Consider the following 21,144-nt stretch of genomic DNA (forward strand, 5'->3'; position numbering starts at 1 on the left):
CTCATCTCGGCTTATACACTTAATACTCACCCTCCGGTGTCCGGATCAATGGCGCAGGTCCTGATTTTCAGCACGGGTCCCGGCGGCTCCTCTTCTCTCTTCTTTCTTCTGTAGCCGGCAGATCGCGTCCAAGTGATCTGCCGGCGGGAGCGCACTATGATGCAGCGGTGTCGCTGCTGATGACGTCATGTCATACTACGTGGCTGTATACTATGTGGGGGCTAGCTGTATATAACGTGGGGGCTAGCTATATACCATGTGGGGGCTAGCTGTATACAACATGGGGGCTGGCTGTATACAACATGGGGGCTGGCTTTATACAACATGGGGGCTGGCTGTATACAACATGGGGACTGGCTGTATACTACATGGGGGCTGGCTGTATACAACATGGGGGCTGGCTGTATACTACATGGGGGCTTGCTGTATACAACATGGGGGCTGGCTGTAAACTATAGGGGGCTGGCTGTATACTACTTGGGGCTGGCTGTATACTACTTGGGGCTGGCTGTATACTACATGGGGCTGGCTGTATACTACATAGGGGGTGGCTGTATACTACACAGGGGGTGGCTGTATACTACATAGGGGGTGGCTATATACTATAGGGGGCTGGCTGTATACTATAGGGGGCTGGCTGTATACTACTTGGGGCTGGCTGTATACAATATGGGGGCTGGCTGTATACTATATGGGGGCTGGCTGTATACAACATGGGGCTGGCTGTATACAATATGGGGGATGGCTGTATACAATATGGGGGATGGCTGTATACAATATGGGGGATGGCTGTATACTATATGGGGGCTGGCTGTATACTACTTGGGGCTGGCTGTACACTACTTGGGGCATTCTGTATACTACTTGGGGCTGGCTAGCTATATACTACACCCTCGGCTTATACTGAAGTCAATAGGTTTTCCCAGTTTTTAGTGGTAAAATTAGGGGTCTCGGCTTATACTCGGGTCGGCTTATACCCGACCCTTAACCCTCTGCAACTGAGTGACTTGTAACCTAAATCTCTTGTTATCTAAATTTTCCCTGGGTAACTCGTTTGATGCATGCGTTGAACTTTGACCAAACAGTGCTTATGTGACAGGACAGCAGATGGTACAGGAGGGGTTGTTTTACAATTTGAGGTACAGTGGTCTAGGTAGAAAACCACAAAACACCAAACTCCTCTTTAGCATATGGAATAAGAAAACTTTTTTCTCTGCCTCACCAGTACTGTCAGTACCCAACCTAAGAACACATGACTTACAGACAGCCCCATATCAACCCAAATTTTTTAAAAATCTAATTGTCACAGGGAAATAAAAAATAACTTGGCTGGAGTTGTAAATATACCTTTTCCAACATACATAGAAATTCAACTTAACCCGGCACCTGCCTGTATAAAATAAAACAAAGTTAGGCTACAATCACACACATGTTTGCCCGCCGTAACGTAGCACAGCGGGCACACGGCGCACAGGTGAGGAGGTACAAAATGGTACGGTGCTGCGCGTGTGCTGCACCGCACCACTCCGTTCCATGCTGTATGTTCATTGCCGGCCAATGGGGGATGTATATACGGCGGCTGTATATACGTCACCCAATGGCTGTGTGTAGCCTAATGCTGTATCTTCTTTTAGTCTACTGTACATGGTAAAATGGTACGTTCTATATAGCAGTTTTGTCGCTGACAGATTCCTGTTATGAATTCTGAATTTAGAGCGCATTACTATAATATGATTTCTGTTTTTGCTAGGTTGCATGATGCACCATTTTTTAATGCTTTCCTTTCTTGCGGGAGAAGTTTAGTTTTCACAACTGACAAATCTGCTTTTCTCTTTTGGTTCAGTTTTTATTGCAGTGTACTACAATTTTCTAGCTAATTGAAAAGAAACCTTGCATATCCTGAAAGTTAAAAACGTTTTTTAGTGATAAGGGGCAAAATGGATACAAAATTATACTGGATAATTTTTGTAATGTCTATGGAATATCCTAGTGCCAAGGTTGGATTTGATGCCTTATATTATGTCAATGAAAAACCTTAATGTCGAAGTCATGCCCGACAATCTTTGTTCTATTATTAAAAAACGTCAATGCATGATCTGTTTTTGATGACTCCTGTTATGTTATTGGAAAAATTTTAATAAAAATATAATTATACAAAAAAAAAGGTACAAAATTGAATAAACAAGCACACACCCAATGCCAATTTAACTCTTAAGCCCCTTCTACACTCGTGAGTGTGATCTGATGAACTCGCATAACACTCGCATAACACTCGCAACGCGTGCTGCCCGGATCTACTGGCCCGAACGCTGCAAACTGGAACTGAACTGACATGCTGGGACACATTTACTAAGGATCCGCACGGCGCATTTTTGTCGGGTTTCCTGACTATTTCCAATTTGCACCGCATTTAAGTGGGATTTTTGACGCACGCGATCGGATTTTGGCGCAATCGCTCCGACTTGAATGCAACACAAATCGGGGAATGGCCGACGGACAACCCGACTGATTTGGACTAAGCATGGGATTTACAATTCAAATTGTGTCGCAAGACAATGCACTCACATGCACCAGGAAGAAGAAGGTGAACTCTGGCGGACCTCAGCGCGGAAGTGACAGATGCAGGAAAATGGACGCACGATCTTGAAGAATCGTACCCTCGTCGGAGAACGCACCTTGGGGATCGCGACAGGACCGGGTAAGTAAATCTGCCCTGCTGAGTTCACTTCCGGTTTGCAGCATTCGGGCTCTGAGATCACACGTTGCAAGTGTGATGCGAGTTCATTGCATCATACTTGCGAATGTAGAAGGGGCCTTACCAGGCCTCTACTGACCAGTGCTTCCTGGTCCCATTTTAACAGGACTCTTTGGGGGGGCATTCATAAATTTTAGCACGATTCATGCACCAAACACAAGGACCTTGCGCCAAAATTGATAAATACCTCACTTTATGTGTAGAATAGGTAATGCTTAACATTTTTAACCCATTCTGTGCCTTTGCTAAACATTCTTTTCCTGCTAGAAAACATAAGAATTTGATATTTCTTACAAAAACTATGTTTCTTATACTGCAATAGAAGTTTAACAATTTTGTATAGTTAGAGTAATAGTTTACAGTAATTTTCATAAATCAACAGATTTTTTCTGTTTTTCAGTCTAAAATATTTAATTGAATCTACCGTTTTGTACATGTTTGTACCCACAGAACAGCCACGTACTGAATCAGAGTGGGAGAACAGCTTCACTTTGAAAATGTTTCTTTTTCAGTTTGTCAATCTGAACAGTTCCACCTTTTACATAGCATTCTTTCTTGGGAGGTAAGTTTCTTTTCATTTTAGCGGGATGTAGAGAATATATAACAATTTCAGGATCAAATATGACCTAGCCCATTGTATTCTCTTAGATAAGTGGGGTTATTCTAGTTATTTTATGGATGGGATAAAAGGTTCATAAATGTTTCATTGTCTATTCCACCATGGATTTGTATCTAGGGCATGTGTCGCGTGGTCAGTGTCAGGTGTAGGACAGTGTTTCTGCAATAGGCAGATCAACCTATGGGGAGTTCTTTTTTAATAGAATATCAATCCTGTATGAATTGTTGGACTAAACTTGACAATTTTTCATTGCATACAAAGAAAATCTACATTCATAGAGGTATGTGAAAGGTTGGCTTCTGGTTTAAGTTGACCCTTGGTATTAGAGTCACTGAGGACTCCATATGCCTCAAATTTTGTCACAGCATTTTTCCATGACTACATTTTCTTTTTTTTCCCATCACTTTTTGTTGCAAATGTCTCAAATCCACATGGACACAAGCCTTGCGGGGTTATATGCAGGAGTGGGGACTACTGTAAATTTTGGATTTGAGTTTGTGACCTGCATTTTTAAGCAATCTAGTCACACCCCAGGCCGATGAGGACATAAGAGGCTGCGTTCAGAACGCATGTGTCTTCAAACGCATCACAACAGTTGAGAAGAGGAAATGTGTCAAATTACATTGCTGTCAATATTGCGTTTACAAAATACATGTGTTACCAAGATGTTAACATACACGCTAACATAGCATTAACAAACATGTTTAACATTGTTAACATTGCATTAACGCATCCGTTTTGTAAGCGCCATGTTGACAGGAGTGAAATCTACTCTTTTCTACTGTTGTGATGCGTAAATGCATGTGTTAACACCACCTGTTTAATAAATTTCAATAAAATTTAAATGCAAAAATGTATAAATTAAAAAAGTGCAAAATTTTAAACATTTAAGGCATGTGAAATAATTACAATTTACATGTTGAAACCGGGTTCATGAAAAAAAATTCTTCCTTTTCTCCTGATCTGGACAGGTGCAAATTTGCACCTAAAAAGTTGCAAAAATAAGCAAAAAAAGTGATACAGAAGTGAAAAGTTGCACGGAACATCTGGAAAACAAACATACATAAGGTACACTGCACAAGGTGCAGACCAAGGCGTACTCTAAAAATGACGGCAAAAGTCGCCGTGAAAAGTAGCAAAAACAGGAAAAGCCGCAAAAATTAGACAATTACAATAGCAGAAATTAAGATACATGTCCCCCAATATGTTGAGGGATTTAACCAAAAACTTGGCTGCTACATTTCAACAACTTCAACAACAAATACTTTGGATTCCCTACAGCAGAGCAGAGAGCCTCACCTTGGTGTTCGCAGAGTTTATTTCTGGACATATTTGTATAATATTTATTTACTCTTTTCCAGATGATAAATGTGACCTCAGAATTCTTTAAAGGCAATCTACTATCAGAATCAAGCATGATAAAATAGATCCAGGCATTGAGACTGTGGTAATCTTCTTATATTTGTTATCCATTGCCTCCTTCTTTCAACTGTTAAAATTATGTTAATGAACCAGAAGGGCTCTGGGGTCATTACAAGAGCCCCTCCATGCTTTAGCTTCATTGACTGTTACAATGTGCAAGGAGCACTTTCCCCTTTTCACTGTGTGAGCAGGCACAGGGGGGAAGGGCTGAGGAATCAGGGGGAGGATGAAACAACATAACAGCCTATAAAGCCAGATCACAGAAGGCCTCTGGTAACACTCCCAGGAGCCCTTCTGGCTCACTAGCATAATATTAAAAGTTGATTTTAGAAGGAAGCAGACCATGGATAATAAATATAAGAAGATTACCACAGTCACAGTTCCTGGATCTATGAGTAAGTGTCCTTGGTTTATCATGCTTGATTTTGATGGTAGATTTCCTTTACAGTATTTTTCTAAATATAATATTGTTTCTGTCATTAATCATTATAATAAAAAAGTACAGAAATACAGCACCAGAACAAAGATTAGGACATAAAAAGGGCATCAGAATGAAGCTCAATATTTAAATACAGTACTGGAGCCAAGCTTTGTACAGAAACACAGTGGCTTAATCGCTATACACATTGCAAATTATTTTACATTTTAAAGATCCCTCTAATTTACATGAATACAGAACCCCAGTAATGAATTAATACATACAATCTCTCCTTTTAATTCATTCTGTGCACCCTGTTATAAATATAGATAAAGATGGTGCCCGCTCTATTAGAAATACTGTATACTGTATAATATGAATGTGTTAAAGAGGACCTGTCACCGCGGCAAACCCACAGAGCAAATGTGCCCCCCATAATCCTCCCCCCAGCCCCTTTCTCCCTAGCTGTTTTTTTTTTTTAATTTATGTGCAGTAAATGGATTTAAAACGATCCGACCTCTTACCAAGTAATCGTCGTGTATCCGGCGCGCTGGCAGTCGGCGTTATTCATTAGGGGGCGTGCCGACACACCCGCAGCACGCCCCTACCAGCGGACACATTGTACTAACAGCGGCTGCGACCGCAACCTGGCTTATTCTCCTTGCCGGCCGCGCCGCACTGTCAGCGGCTGTGGCCGAGCCGGGCTTCTTTAAAACGGCACGGAGAGCCGGCAGCGATGCGATGCTGCCGGCTTCTCCTACAATGTGACCTTGGTAAAAGGTCGGATCGTTTTAAATCCATTTACTGCACATAAATTAAAAAAAAAAAAAACGGCTATGGAGAAAGGGGCTGGGGGGAGGATTATGGGGGGCACATTTGCTCTGTTGGTTTGCCGTGGTGACAGGTCCTCTTTAAAGTCTATACTTCCTCTTTTAGATATATATACTGTGCCCCCTCTATTAGAATTATAGTGTGTCCCCTCCTATTATATACTGTGCCCCCTTCTATTATATAGTAAGTCGTGTACTGCCTGTGCTCCGCATCACCATTACCAATATAGAGCACTGTTTACAGCCACACAGTGCGTCACCTTCTGCAAGCGTGGAGCGGCACGGTCCCAACATAATGCCCTGCTACAGCCCCTGAACCACAAAGGAGACACAGGACATTGATAGCAGCTGGGACACGCTGTCCCAGTTGCAGCAGGTACAACAGTCCCCCTCAGCCTTGATATCAAGGGTCTCTGCAAGCTCCATACCTCTAGAGGTGCCCCCTTTGACATAAAGCAACAGAGCTCGACTCTGTCATTAAGGGAGACTGGAGCCCCACTATCCCCACAGTCAGGGGCTTCCTCTAGTAAACAGAGACAGACCATAGAATTTAACCCCTTGCACGCTGAATTTACAAGTTTACAAGAAGCTGGTAATACAAGTTGTACTCACAAGGCATGATGTGTACCATTCAGAGACTTGAGCTTTCACAGCAGCAATTGTTGGAGGTGTTTAACCCCTTAAGGACCAGGCCCTTTTTCGTTTTTGCGTTTTTATTTTTCACTCCCCACCTTCAAAAATCTATAACTTTTTTATTTTTCCATGTACAGAGCTGTGTGATGGCTTATTTTCTGCGTAACAAATTGCACTTCGTAGTGATGGTATTAAATATTCCATGCCGTGCACTGGGAAGCGGGAAAAAAATTCTAAATGCAGTGAAAATGATGAAAAAACACATTTGCGCCATTTCTTGTGGGCTTGGTTTTTACAGCTTTCACTGTGCACCCCAAATGACATGTCTATTTCATTCATTGGGTCAATACGATCACGGGGATACCAAATTTGTATAGGTTTTATAATGTTTTCATACATTTACAAAAATTAAAACCTCCTGTACAGAAAAAAAATTCTTCATTTTGCCGTGTTCTTGCGCTAATAACTTTTTCATACTTTGGTGTATGGAGCTGTGGATGGTGTCATTTTTTGCGACTTCTGATGACGTTTTCAATGCTTCTATTTTTAGGACTGTTCGACATTTTGATCACTTTTTATAGAATTTTTTCTATTTTTCAAAATGGCAAAAAAATGCCATTTGCGACTTCGGGCGCTATTTTCCGCTACGGGGTTTAACGCAGTGAAAAACGGTTATTATATTTTGATAGATCGGGCATTTTCGGACACGGCGATACCTATTGTGTTTATGATTTTTACTGTTTATTTATATTTATATCAGTTCTAGGGAAAGGGGGGTGATTTGAATTTTTATGTTTTTTTAATATAATTTTTTTTTTTTTACTTTTTTTTATTTATTTTTTTTACTATTTTACAGACTCCCTAGGGTACTTTAACCCTAGGTTGTCTGATTGATCCTACCATATACTGCCATACTACAGTATGGCAGTATATGGGGATTTTGCATACCATCTATTATAATGTGCAGATCGCACATTATAATAGATAGCCTCGATCATGACAGCCTGGGATCTTTGTGTGATCCCAGGCTGTCATGGCAACGGATCGCCGCTCCCCGGTGACGTCACGGGGAGTGACGATCGGAGCCAAGATGGCGGCGCCCACGCGCCGCCGGCTCTTTAATGCCGCCGGCAGCTTTGCCGGCGACAATCAAAGGGTTAACACCCGCGATCGGTGCAAGCACCGATCGCGGGTGTTAGCGACGGGCGTTTGCTTCATTATGAAGCAAATGCTCGGTGAGTATGAAGAGGGCTCAGCCTGTGAGCCCTCTTCATACTCCCCCATGCGCAGTAAGACGTAAGGGTACGTCTTATTGCGCTATGGGGTTAAAGAGGATCTAGAGAAAATGGCTACTCGTATTTCGAATATTGAACACGTGGCTGTAGTGATAGATGAACGTGTTACTGCCATGGAGCTTGAAATAAGACAATCTAGATTTCATTTGCAGCACTTAACTCTTATAGATGATCAGGAAAACCGTGGCAGGCGTAACAATATACACATAAAAGACCTATCTAAAAGATCATCTGCTGATAACTTGACCGAAAGGGTGATGCATATCTTTAATGACTTCCTATGTGGCCCAGCCGACTCTGAACTGTTATTTGACAGAATCCACAGTTTCCAGAATCTATAACGCTGACTCAGGTGCTCCCAGAGATGTCTTGTGCCGTCTACACTATTTTACCGATAAGGAAAGGATTATGCGCATTGCCTGGTCTGAAGAGTCAATTCAAGTGGACAGTTCTGATACTCTGATGGGTCTGCTTGCACTCTCAGTATGAGACATTTGCTAAAACCTCTTCATTGCCAAAAAGGATAGGGGCGCAACATACAAGTGGGGTCACCCGTATAATCTTATAGTCCAATAAAATGGGAACACATACTTCCTAAGAAATCTTGATGACCTTCCGAGACTCGTTCATTTCTTGAATATGTCCACAGTCAACATTCCCAACTGGCTTGAGGTGGACCTGCCCAGAGCAACTTCACAACAGACAGGCCGTTGCGGAGCTTCCATGCCAAGGAAGCATCCCTCAACTGAAGACACTCTGACATCTGTCCCCCCAATACAGTCTTTGGAGGTTATCCGATCAGGCCTGGATTTATCCATAGGATTGTCCTGTTCAATTGGTATCCTTTGTTTATATGCTACAGGCTTCGACGATTGTTTTTCTTCATTGTAACTGGCGGACAGTGTACTTAAAGTCTTGGGGGGGGGGGCAAATTAGTGCTTGGCTCCCTTAATGTGAAGGGACTCCATAGTCATTTAAAGAGGTCCATCTCTTTAATCTGCTAAGAGGGAGAAAGATACAGGTTGTTTCCATTCAGGAGACTCATCTTGGCAAAGTGAGACCATACAATATTACAGTCAAAAGGTATCCACCTGCCTACCACAGTTACACCACTGATCCGCAAGCCCACGGAACCTCAATTTTCATTTCTTACTCAGTTTAATGGACATTCCTGAAGTCAAGGTGTGACTTGGACAGTATAGCCATCCTAGTCAAAGGTAAAATTGCATACGGCACATGCACGTTTGCCTCCCTTCATTTACCAAAGGACAGACCCAGGCTTCATCTTCTTTTCAAGACCTAATAGATGACCTTAATGTTGCACTACACCCATGTATTGATCCCTCCTCAGGTTTCTCCTCTGTGTCACAGGCTAGTTTGTGTAGGCTAAGAGGACTGATTCATGAACACCAATGAAGGGACATACGAGGACTTTTACATCCCATTGACAAAGACGCTACATTTTAATCTATGGCCCATAACACTCATTCATGATTAGACTACTTCTTTGTACATAATCACAACCTTGGCCTCCTTCACGCAGCCACGATAAACAATATAACTTTCTCAGACCATACTTTGGTTTCCATTGTACATAATTTGTCTGATCCTGCCGACTTCCAACAGTAGTGGAAATAGAACACATCACTGTTGGAAGACGCACTATCTCTAGTTGCAGAGGAAATTAGTGAATCTCTACGGACACATTTTGACAGAACCTCCACAGAGGGCATAAATCCGAGTATTGCCTGGGAGGGTCATAAACGTAACATCCACAGCATACTGATCACCCACAGATCTCTCCGTAAAAGGGAGAAAGCCAGAGAATAAACATCCTTACTGGACAAAATTAAGGAACTGGAGAGATCACATAAACTTTATCCTACCATTCCACCATTTCTTTGATGGAGGCATGTAAATCCCTCAGAACACTATTGACTGGCAAATTGAAGGGAGTCCTAGGCAAGTGTCGTAGACACTATTATGAATATAGTGACAAATGCGGGAGGTCTTTGGTTTGAGCATTGTGTCTTCAACAATCACACACTTATATCCCCAAAATCATGATGTTCTCAGTAATTACACGACACTTCATTTCTGACATAGCGGCCAGTGGCATTCTGTGACTACTACCAGATACTGTTTAATCCTGATCAACCAACACAACCAGCACAAATGGCCCTGCAAAGTACAATACAGTCTTACCTGTTTGACTATGCCCCCCCTCCCTTTCTGAGAACGCAGAAACCTTAGAAGCCCCTTTTACTTACTTAGAATTTCAGTAAGCCTTTAAAGAAACACAGACCGGCAAAGCCCCTGGGCATGATGGATTCTCTTTACCGTGTTACAAATAATCTCTGGGTTGCTTGAGCCCCACTGGACAAAGGCTTTCAATGAGATAGCTATCCTGCGAGTGACCATAGCAGCCGAATCAATTTGTTAAATCAGGACCTTAAGTTGTTTGCGAAAGTCATAGCAATGCGAATGGCTTCTCTCCTATCTATTCACTCAGACCAGGTTGGTTTCTTATTGGGCAGAGAGGCAAGAGACGATACAACTAAAGCAATCAATTTGAAATATAAAGCTCAAATGGACCATCTGCAACTCATATTATTGCTAACTGATGCAGAGAATTTGACAGAGTAAGCTGGCCAAATACAGTACGTCTGAAGTTCTTCGCAAACTCCTAAAGGAGCTTTTACTTATTCCCCAACAACTCCCCTCTTTACCCCACTTCTCCTTTCACTTTCCCTCCATTCCCCCCACCCTCCTACCTCTGAACCTTCTTCCATCTCTATCTTCTCATATCTCTCTCTCACCTAATCCCTTCCTGATTCATCTAGAGGACTCTTTCTGGCGGGATCACTGGGTTCTCCTTTTGTCATATCCCTTTAAAACACAACAGAGGCTTGAGGGCGGTCAAGACTTGAATGCAGATCCTTTATTCCATTATACAATTTGAGTGTACATTATGTGGCTTATCATTCCTGCTATGCATTATCTTTATTGTGTACATTTTTACTTGTTGTAAAATATTGTCTGATTTGACAAGAACTGTGTTCCTGGCGTAGATCTATACTCCTGCTACTAATAAAGCAAATTATAAAAAAAAAAAAAAACACTTACCAATCCCACGTTCCTATGAGTCCTTGTCCTACTGTTCCACCTGTTACAGCCGACTGCCAGCCTTTGCGAACTCTGGCATCATCGTGCTTCTGGGTCACAAAGAGGGCACCACAGTGGCACTCTCGTTACTCTTATGCACCCGGGTGGAGGGTGCATAACAGTAATAATTGATTTTAGTATAATTTGGTGTAGGTGGAGGGGCTCGCTGTTGCCCCCGGCCTCATCTGCAGGGGCCCTCCAGCGATCGACGCACCAAGTGGTATAAACGGCTCTGCCATTGTATAATTTTATATAAACTAATGTTTCTTGCTTATTCTGTTAAACATGTACCTTTTCTATCATTGAAGGTTTACCGGGCGACCGGGGGCTTATCTAAGACTTATAAACAGATGGCGACTAGAAGAGGTAAGTGTATGCATCATGCCCCACCACTACAGGATTGTTCTTTTCCCACTCCATTACACTATACTACCAAGAAGAGATACATAGCCTTTTAATACTCAGAAGCCAGGCTGGGTTATAGGATGGGTCCCGGGACGCACACACTCCTGGGGTTGCCACCATTTTGCTCTTAAGATGGGCCCCACCAGAAATGCCATAAAGTAACCTCGCTGCTGTGAGCTGAATGTCTCTGGGAGTGACACGCAGCCACCATGCCTCACATGCGCCTGTCTTAGTATCTGCACTGCTTGCAGAATGACACCTGGTTGCCAGCCAAATCCTAGCCAATCAGTGACAGGTTTACTTCCTCACAGATCACTCAGATCACTCTAGATCAACAGCTTGGCTAACATGTAAGTAGTAAGTTTAGAATATTAACGATAATTTAGAACAGTAATGTGTACCACTGTCTGAACTACATTCTTCTGAGGCCCCCACCAAATTTTTGGCCCTTGGGCCTCCACCTACCTTAATCTGGCATAGCAGTTGCTGGGAGTATCTTTTACATAGGGTAAAATTCCAATGTAACTCTATATAAAAGTTGGTACTTATTTAATTTAATTATTGGCTACAAGACACTTCACTTTTGGTAACTAAGCATTAATCATTTATTTAATTATATTGACTATATGACTAAATGTGACATTTTTCACATTGATTTACAGTGTCACCCTAGTGGATGCCTTATTGACTTATGCATGCAGATGGGTATAATAATGGTATTGAAGCAAACATGGAATAACTTCATGGAGCTTGGTTACCCGTAAGTCACTGATTACATATCTAAATATTGTATGCAACCAATCAGATAAGCCATAATACGTATTGCAACAGTTGGTTGAAATATTGCACCTATCAGGGTATTGTCATGTTTTTTGTTATATTTATGCGCATTGTGCGTCATGTAAATTTCAACAGTAAAATATTCTAATGTCATTGAGAAGCTGACATGCTACTGGACAATAGTGTCTAGGCTAGTTGACCCCTAATCTCACATACATTGCAGTTATTTATACGATATATATATATATAACCCTTAACCTTGTCCTTAACCTTGACTTACTGTTTAGGTTGATCCAGAATTGGTGGACACGAAGAAGATTAAGGCAAGAACATGGCGTGAATGGGACAGCTAGTTTTCCCCAATGGGAGAAAGATTATAATTTGCAACCCATTAATGCTTATGGATTATTTGAAGAATACCTTGAAATGAGTAAGCTCTGTTTCTTTAGTAAAAGTTGGAATAGAAAAAATGATCACGCTGGTAAAACCTGAAGAGTGGAATAGTCTAATGGGAAAAATAGCTGGTTATGCTTGAGGGTCCTCATGGTTGTCTTGTGCGGCTGAGTATGAGATGCATACTGGAATAATTAAGAAAATTGGGTTGTAAAATATAGAATTGTAATAAATCAGAAATGTAAACTCAATCGGCCCTATTAAACGAGCTGGTGATTGGGAAAAAAAAGTCCTTATTGACCTGATCATTGATGAGCTGACACACAATCTTATTTGACAGCTGATCCTCAAGCTTCTATGGGCATAACATTTTCCCAGCATCACATCTCCCCATTGATTGCTCATCAATAGACTAAATTATTGATCAATGTACATCAAACACCAATGCTCAGCCTGGTTTATAAGTGAAAGCTGCAACGTTTTAAAAAGTTGCAAAAAAGCTGCAAATTTTGACGCAAATATATGGCAAGGTGTAGAAATTAGTCTACAGCTAAATGTGATGATTGGAAACTTTTTTGTGACTTTGGTTTTAAAAAGTGACAAATTACCCTATATACTCGAGTATAAGCCGACCCGAGTACTGTATATACTTGAGTATAAGCCGACCCGAGTATAAGCCTAATTTTACCACAAAATACTGGGAAAACATATTGACTCGAGTATAAGCCGAGGGTGGGAAATGCATTGGTCACAGCCTTCCCAGTATATAGCCAGCCAGCCCCTGCCCCAGTGTATATAGCCAGCCAGACCCTGCCCCAGTGTATATAGCCTGCCAGACCCTGCCCCAGTGTATATAGCCTGCCAGACCCTGCCCCAGTGTATATAGCCTGCCAGACCCTGCCCCAGTGTATATAGCCTGCCAGATTCTGCCCCAGTGTATATAGCCTGCCAGCCCCTGCCCCAGTGTATATAGCCTGCCAGACCCTGCCCCAGTGTATATAGCCTGCCAGACCCTGCCCCAGTGTATATAGCCTGCCAGACCCTGCCCCAGTGTATATAGCCTGCCAGACCCTGCCCCAGTGTATATAGCCTGCCAGACCCTGCCCCAGTGTATATAGCCTGCCGCCGCTGCCGGACAGATCGCACAGAAGATATACAGGGGTCACCGGAAAGGTGAGTTTAGATATATTTATTTTTTTGACTCGAGTATAAGCCGAGTTTGGGGTTTTTCAGCACATTTTTTGTGCTGAAAAACTAGGCTTATTCCTCGAGTATATAAGGTATATGGCGAAGCCCCTAATTTTATCACCAAAAACTGGGAAAACCTATTGACTCGTATAAGCCAAGGGTGGGAAATGCATTGGTCACAGCCTCACAGTATATAGCCAGCCATCCCCCTGTAGTATATAGCCAGCCCCCAGTAGTATATACAGTAGCCAGCCCTAGTATTATATAGCCAGCCAGCCCCCAGTATTATATAGCCAGCCAGCCCCCAGAAGTCACATGTAGCATACAGCCAGCCTGCCCCCTGTAGCATATAGCCAGCCAGCCCCCTGTAGCATACAGCCAGCCTGCCCCCTGTAGCATATAGCCAGCCCCATTTATTATATAGCCAGCCAGGTTCTTTAGTATACAGCCAGCCCCCTTAAGTATACAGCTAGCCAGCACCCTTAAGTATACAGCCTGCCAGCACCCTTAAATATACAGCCTGCCAGCCCCCTTTAGTATACAGCCTGCCAGCCCCTTAAGAATACAGCCAGCCCCCTTAAGAATACAGCCAGCTACCTTAAGTATACAGCCAGCTACCTTAAGTATATAGCCAGCCAGCTCCCTTAAGTATATAGCCAGCCAGCTCCCTTAAGTATACAGCCAGCCAGCCCTTTTAGTATACAGACAGCCCCCTTAAGTATACAGCCAGCCCCCTTAAGTATACAGCCAGCCAGCCCCTTAAGTATACAGCCTGACAGCCCCCTTAAGTATACAGCCTGCCAGCCCCCTTAAGTATACAGCCAGCCCCCTTAAGTATACAGCCAGCCAGCCCCCTTAAGTAGCCAACAAGCCCACTTTAGTAGCCTGCCAGCCCGCAGTTTACCCAGCACATAAAAAAACAAAATTACATACTCCCCTTCGGGTGTTCCTGATGCTCCCCGCGGCACCTCTTCTTTCTTCTCTCTGCTGTATCAGCCAGCAGAGACGCGTCCATAACTTGTGTATAAGCCAAGGTGAGGTTTTTCAGCACATTTTTTTGTGCTGAAAAACTTGGCTTACACACGAGTATACACGGTAACTAAAGACCAAACCCCACATCTATCAAAAAGGAAAAACTGCTAAACCTCTGACTAGCAGAAAAAGAATAAACAACAGATGGACAAAGCCAGACTTAAGATACACGTGCCCCACAGAGTGTCCTTTTAATGACGTACAATACATGTCCTTGTGGAGAATGATCATAATCAGGTCCGAGAAAGCTTGCATGCACATCATTTATCAGTGTATGGTGCCACCTAATGGTAGCATATTCTTCAAAAGCAATGCTAATAATAGAGTAACATTTTATTTCTTAACGTCTGTAAGTACACACTTGCATATTTTAGACAGTCCGGGCCTAAAGAATCCCAGTTCTGTACAGCACAGGTCCATAATAAGACTGTGTACACAGGGCCTAGTTAGAAGGATATGCTGCGGAGTGTACTGGCATACGTTCCTGACAGCAGATGGTATATTCATATCAATATTTTTTTCACAGTTCTGCAGTTTGGCTTCACTACTATCTTTGTGGCTGCTTTCCCCCTTGCACCGCTCCTTGCCTTACTTAACAATATCATTGAAATCCGTCTTGATGCTTACAAATTTATCAGTCAGTGGAGGAGACCATTAGCCTCACGAGCCAAGGACATAGGTGAGTGAGATTGACTGTTTCATCAATGTGCAATCTGGTAAGATTATAGTGAATGGTAATGTCAGATTGTCGTATTCAATGCTTGTACAGAGCAGATGCTGTGTCAGGGGTTTCACTGTCTGTAATGGAAATTTGTCTACGTGTTTTGCATTGACTTGTTGAGGTACGTGACTTGCGGATCTGCTACATGGCAGTTCACCTAATGGCTTTACAATTTATGACTTGTTTCTACACTATAATTACCAGTATTATTGATATAGCTTTTACAGCTATACTTCTTCTAGGGTCATTTTATAATCTTTTATATTTAGCTTATTTGAAGCAGTTTAGGATTGGGTGGATGCCATATGAAGTGTTTTATAGATGGCTTCTTTCTACTTAACCCAGGAGACAAATAATAGACCGAGTATAAACTGTATATTGCTCTCTCTGTTGTGAACCGCCAATTATTATCTCTTATAATTCATTCTTATTCCCTTAGGTATCTGGTACGGGATTCTAGAAGGCATCGGGATTCTCTCTGTTATCACCAACGCATTTGTCATTGCTATTACCTCAGACTTCATTCCTCGATTGGTATATGCCTATAAGTATGGACCCTGTGCTGGGCAAGGACAAGCTGGAGAAAAGTATAGTCATGTTTTCTCATATTTTCCATGACTGTGTATTAATGCATCTTACATCCATGCCTGTGCAGTTTAATTGATACAGCACAAGGTATAAGTGACCTTTATAAAACAAGGCTAGGTTACGTTGCTGATATCATAGACAGGTCTTTGTTATAGCTTATTTGGAGTTGAGGTTATTTATTCACTGTGGTATCCATTTAACCCCTTAACGCATTATGACGCAAATAAATACACCATAGTTCAATCAAGGATGTATGACACCAGTGAAGCCGGCCGCAGCAGATAAGTATGGGCATCACCAAGTTGGATTCGATTGTTGCTCCCCATGATATCATCGGAGTACTACGATCCGTTCCAATGGCAGTCTGGACTCGAGGACCTGTCATTGGGTTGGATCTATAACAGTGTGCTGGAGGCACACTGTAATACATCCATAGCAATTTCTCCATATACCACATTACTGTTGTATTGCAGTATAAGGCAGGAAAGATCAGACCCCCAAGTGTCAAAGTACCCTTGGGGGTATAAAGAGTAGGAAAAAAAAGAAGGAAAAAAAATGTAAATCACCCTCTTTCCCTAGAACTGAAAAAAAATTAGATGAACAAATAAAACCATAAACATATTCAGTATCGCAGCATCCTAAAAGGCCTAAAATCTATCAACCTTATTTATATTCCCGGTAGTGAAACCTGCAACGGAAAATAACGTCGAGACGTCCACCATTTGTGCAGCACAAAACAAGTTTAATTTTTTAAAACCTTATAAAACCTATATGAATTTGGTATATCCAAATAATTAAGTAGATATTATGTATGGAGCATATAGTGAAAGAAGTGAAAACTATGTCCAAAAATAGTTATTTTTTAAAGATTGGAGGTGAAAAAAGGAAATATTCTATGTTCAGTAATTATGGCAGCAGGCCGGCTCCAGCACTGGGCATAACTGGGTAAGTGCTGGGGCCCAGAGCTGCTGCAGGGGCCCACATACTGGATCCATAGGGGGCGAGGAGGGTTTTATATAAAATAACCAAGACAGGGCTGTTTGGGGTGATAAATTAGGGAACAGGATACTGTTTTAGCTTCAGAATTTTTAATGTCACCACATGAATTCACTGCAAAGGGCCCACTGAGGCTCTGTCGCCCAGGGGCCTAGTGGAACTTGGAGCTGACAATGTATTCTGCTCAGTATTTCACTGCAAAACTAGGAATGTAAAAGCATAATGACAAAGCATAATGAAATTTCTTTTGTGTTGTGTCTGAATTATTCAAAATATAATGTAATAAAGAAGAAAGCAATGAGCCACAGGGTGGAGGGCGTGAGTTCCCCACATATCTCCTGATTAGACACCTAAAAAAGGATCTTCCACCTCCCCCTGACCTTAGCATGTGATTTTATACTATATATTATACTATACTATATGGAGTTACCTTCTCCCATCTTTGTATTCTAAGACATTGGGACCTGTGGTTGTTTAGTAGGTGCCTTGATATTTTCATATAGACTTTGTTAACCTCCGCATTACTTGTAGTATTTACATGTTATGTGTTATTATGACCCAATGTACTTTTGAGCACTAAATAATGCTAAATAATTAGCAAGAATACAGGTGGTCCCCTACTTAAGAACACCCGACTTACAGAAGACCCATAGTTACAAACGGACCTCTGAATGTTGATAATATATTGTACTTTAGCCCTAGGCTACAATGATCAGCTGTAACAGTTATGAAAGGCAGGGGCGTAACTTGAGGGGGTGAAAAGGGTGCGGTCGCAACCGGGCCCAAGAGGCTTAGGGGGCCCATTTGGTGTCTCTTTCCCATATAAGAATACTAGTACTAAAATCCATACATTATATTCAGGGGCCTGGCACAAACTTTGCACTGGGGCCCATCAGCTTCAAGTTACGCCACTGATGAAAGGTGTCTGCAATGAAGCTTTATTGTTAATCCTGGTTCTGATGACAATCCAACATTTTTAAAATCCAATTGTCACAGAGACAAAAAAAAAATTGGCTGGGGCTACAATTATGAAATATACAGTTCTGACTTACATACAAATTCAACTTAAGAACAAACCTACAGAACCTATCTTGTACGGAACCTGTGGACTGGCTGTACTTAGATTTTCTTTGGTCATATCTAAGCGTATCCATGGAGGTAGCAAAATCTTAGACTTAAAAATCATATTTTCTATCTAAAGTTTATATGTTTTAAGTGATAATACCATAAGTACTAGTCATAAAGTAAAGTACCCTAAGCATTTGTTCTACTGTTCAGTTTCCACGGCTTCTGAGTGATTGTGCTTCTCCAAGTAACATAAGCTCAAACTCAGCTCTGGTTGCCTCTGCAATATTGTAAAGCTGGAATCACACGTCCCATTTTAATACCTGTTAAAATAGCAACAGAGAGATGTAAATCCATTAATAAGTTGTACAAGTCATTATTTTTGGCATCACTGTGTGATTCCCGACAAATAGAAATTAATTATTTCCCAACAGCGCAATATGGTTCCTGCAATCTGTCAGACTGTTATAGAAGAGCAGTGGCGCCAGCACAAGGGCTGTGTCAGCACCATTACTTGCAGGTGCTGCTGACACCCTGGTCTTCTGCCCAGGGTTGGTGACGCTAAGTGGTTAGGAAAGGAGGAGCCCCCTCCCCCCACAAAGCCTGATGACAAAAAATGGTTTGAGGAAGCAGCTTGTCAAAATGACAGTATGTCAAGATATTACAATCTTGTCAAGGGTATTGGAAAAAAGTTAATTCATTAGGGTTAAAAATAAATAAATGAATATATATATATATATAAAGGTAGTAAACATGACTCTTTATTAAACATATGACTTTATTACAATAAAATGACAAATTTGCTGGCTTTTGTTCAACTTGACGCGCAAAGCAAAGTGATAAAGTAATATGTACTAACAGTGGCATATTTACCATGGGGGGAAGGGGCTCCGGGCCCAGTGACTTTCTGGGGCTCTATTGACCTTACATAAGAGCATCCGAGGACGTGTGCTCTAAACGCGGCTAGCAGCCGGCAGGTCCTGGGCTGAAGCAGAATAATGCATGGAGCTATCGGTTACCAGGAGACACGGGTGATGCGCGTGACAAAATGAATCTGTGAAAAGTGCATTCACAGCACACACAGCATTATTATAGCTCTGCTAGTAAGACTGCATTCAGACAAAAGTCCTCATAGAATCCTATGGCGCCCGGGCACATTATGGTGAGTACAATGTGTGCTCAGCGTACCGCGCAGTCACCGCAGAAAAGATGGAGCAGGCTCTATCTTCAGCCTTAAAAATACCAGTGTGAGGAGAGGGATAAGCGCTGCTTGCTGCCGGGTGCTCGGCCTGGTGAGCACACGTTCATCTCAATTAGCAGGAATATCCACATATCCCTACCAACGTTAATTGAATGTGACCAGATGCCTGATGATAGAGAGTAAATTCCTGCTCCTGAAGCTGCTTATCATCATTCCCACTTGAGACACCTGGCTAAAGAGATCCATCCTATGGACTTGAATGCTGACATCCTTCTCTTGCTTGTGAGAGACATTCTGAAAATTCACAAGGTACGTCAACAATGTAATGGCCCAGATGATGCCCCGTATGCACAAAGACTTGATCTAGGCTGGGTAATCATTGGCAATGTGTGTTCAGATAAGAATCTTAGACCATTTCAAGTGAACTCCTTTAAAACCTTTGTGCTCAATAATGGTTGCACAACTCACTTTATTCCATGCCCTAATCATTACGAGGTAAAGGAGCATCTTTCTATCTTCCATAAGGCACCAGACATCATTCTTATGCCTTATGATGACTTAGGAGGATAGCCAGGCTACCTAACAACCGGGAACAAGCATTATCCAGATTCATCTCCTTGCAACCTAAGTTAAGAAACAAGCCTGAGATGAAAAATCACTTTGTGGCCTTTATGGAAAGGATATTTTGCAGGGACCACCAAGAATGCTGGTATCTTCCTTCTTTTGGAGTATATCACCCATGAAAACCGAACCAAATCAGGGTGGTATTTGACTCCAGTGCCATGCATCATGGCATGTCCCTAAACGACGTTCTCCTAACAGGTTCAAACCTGACCAACAACTTGGTAGGAGTGCTTATGTGATTCAGAAAGGAGACAGTTGCTATTGCTACTGACATTGAGCAAATGTTCTATTGTTTCATTTTACGAGAAGACCACAGAAATTACCTCAGGTTTCTATGGCACAGAGACAATGACACTAACAAAGAAGTGATTGAATACCGTACGAAGGTGCACGTGTTCGGTAACAGTCCTTCACCTGCTGTTGCTATGTATGACCTACGAAGGACTGCTTCTGATGGAGAGTCAGAGTTTAGCAAAGACGCTCGTCACTTTGTCGAGAGAGACTTCTACGTGGATGACGCACTTAAGTCCTTGCCCACAGCAGAAGAGGCCGTAGATCTGCTAAAAGGGACGCAAGGTATGTTGTCCAAAGCTTGTTTGAGGTTACACAAAATCGCCTCCAACAGTACTGCTGTCATGAAAGCCTTTCCGCCCATTGACTATGCCGCAGAAATGAACCTAGGCATAAACATCCCTCCAGTTCAGAGAAGTCTGGGTTTGAGATGGAACTTGTTAAATAATTCTCTTAGCATCCAGGTCAATTGTACAGACAAGCCGTTCACTAAACGTGGAGTCCTCTCAATGGTGAACAGCCTATATGATCCACTGGGATTCATAGCACCTTTGACTGTACAGGGCAAATTCCTACTAAGACAGCTCTCAGAGACTATTGAGGACTGGGATGCTCCACTGCCCCATGACAAGCAGAGAACGTGGGAGTCCTGGAAAGAATCCCTGAATGCAGGGCCGGCTCCAGGTTTCAGTAGGCCCCTGGGCGACAGCGTCACAGTGGGCC

At 42.3% G+C, this 21,144-nt stretch overlaps 1 protein-coding gene across 5 annotated transcripts in view; it reads left to right on the forward strand.

Annotated features, from left to right (window-relative positions):
• The window catches only part of ANO4 (anoctamin 4), a 130,444-nt gene that overhangs the window by 94,142 nt on the left and 15,158 nt on the right, over window positions 1–21,144 (forward strand). For all 5 annotated transcript variants that reach the window (XM_072146357.1, XM_072146360.1, XM_072146358.1 and 2 more), the window contains 6 exons: window positions 3,206–3,317; window positions 11,446–11,503; window positions 12,205–12,302; window positions 12,610–12,752; window positions 15,462–15,614; window positions 16,096–16,243. In XM_072146357.1, coding sequence (XP_072002458.1) covers window positions 3,206–3,317; window positions 11,446–11,503; window positions 12,205–12,302; window positions 12,610–12,752; window positions 15,462–15,614; window positions 16,096–16,243 — 712 coding nt within the window. The remainder of the gene's footprint in view (window positions 1–3,205; window positions 3,318–11,445; window positions 11,504–12,204; window positions 12,303–12,609; window positions 12,753–15,461; window positions 15,615–16,095; window positions 16,244–21,144) is intronic.

This window comes from Engystomops pustulosus, chromosome 4 (assembly GCF_040894005.1).
Source record: "Engystomops pustulosus chromosome 4, aEngPut4.maternal, whole genome shotgun sequence".
Taxonomy (NCBI): Eukaryota; Metazoa; Chordata; class Amphibia; order Anura; family Leptodactylidae; genus Engystomops; species Engystomops pustulosus.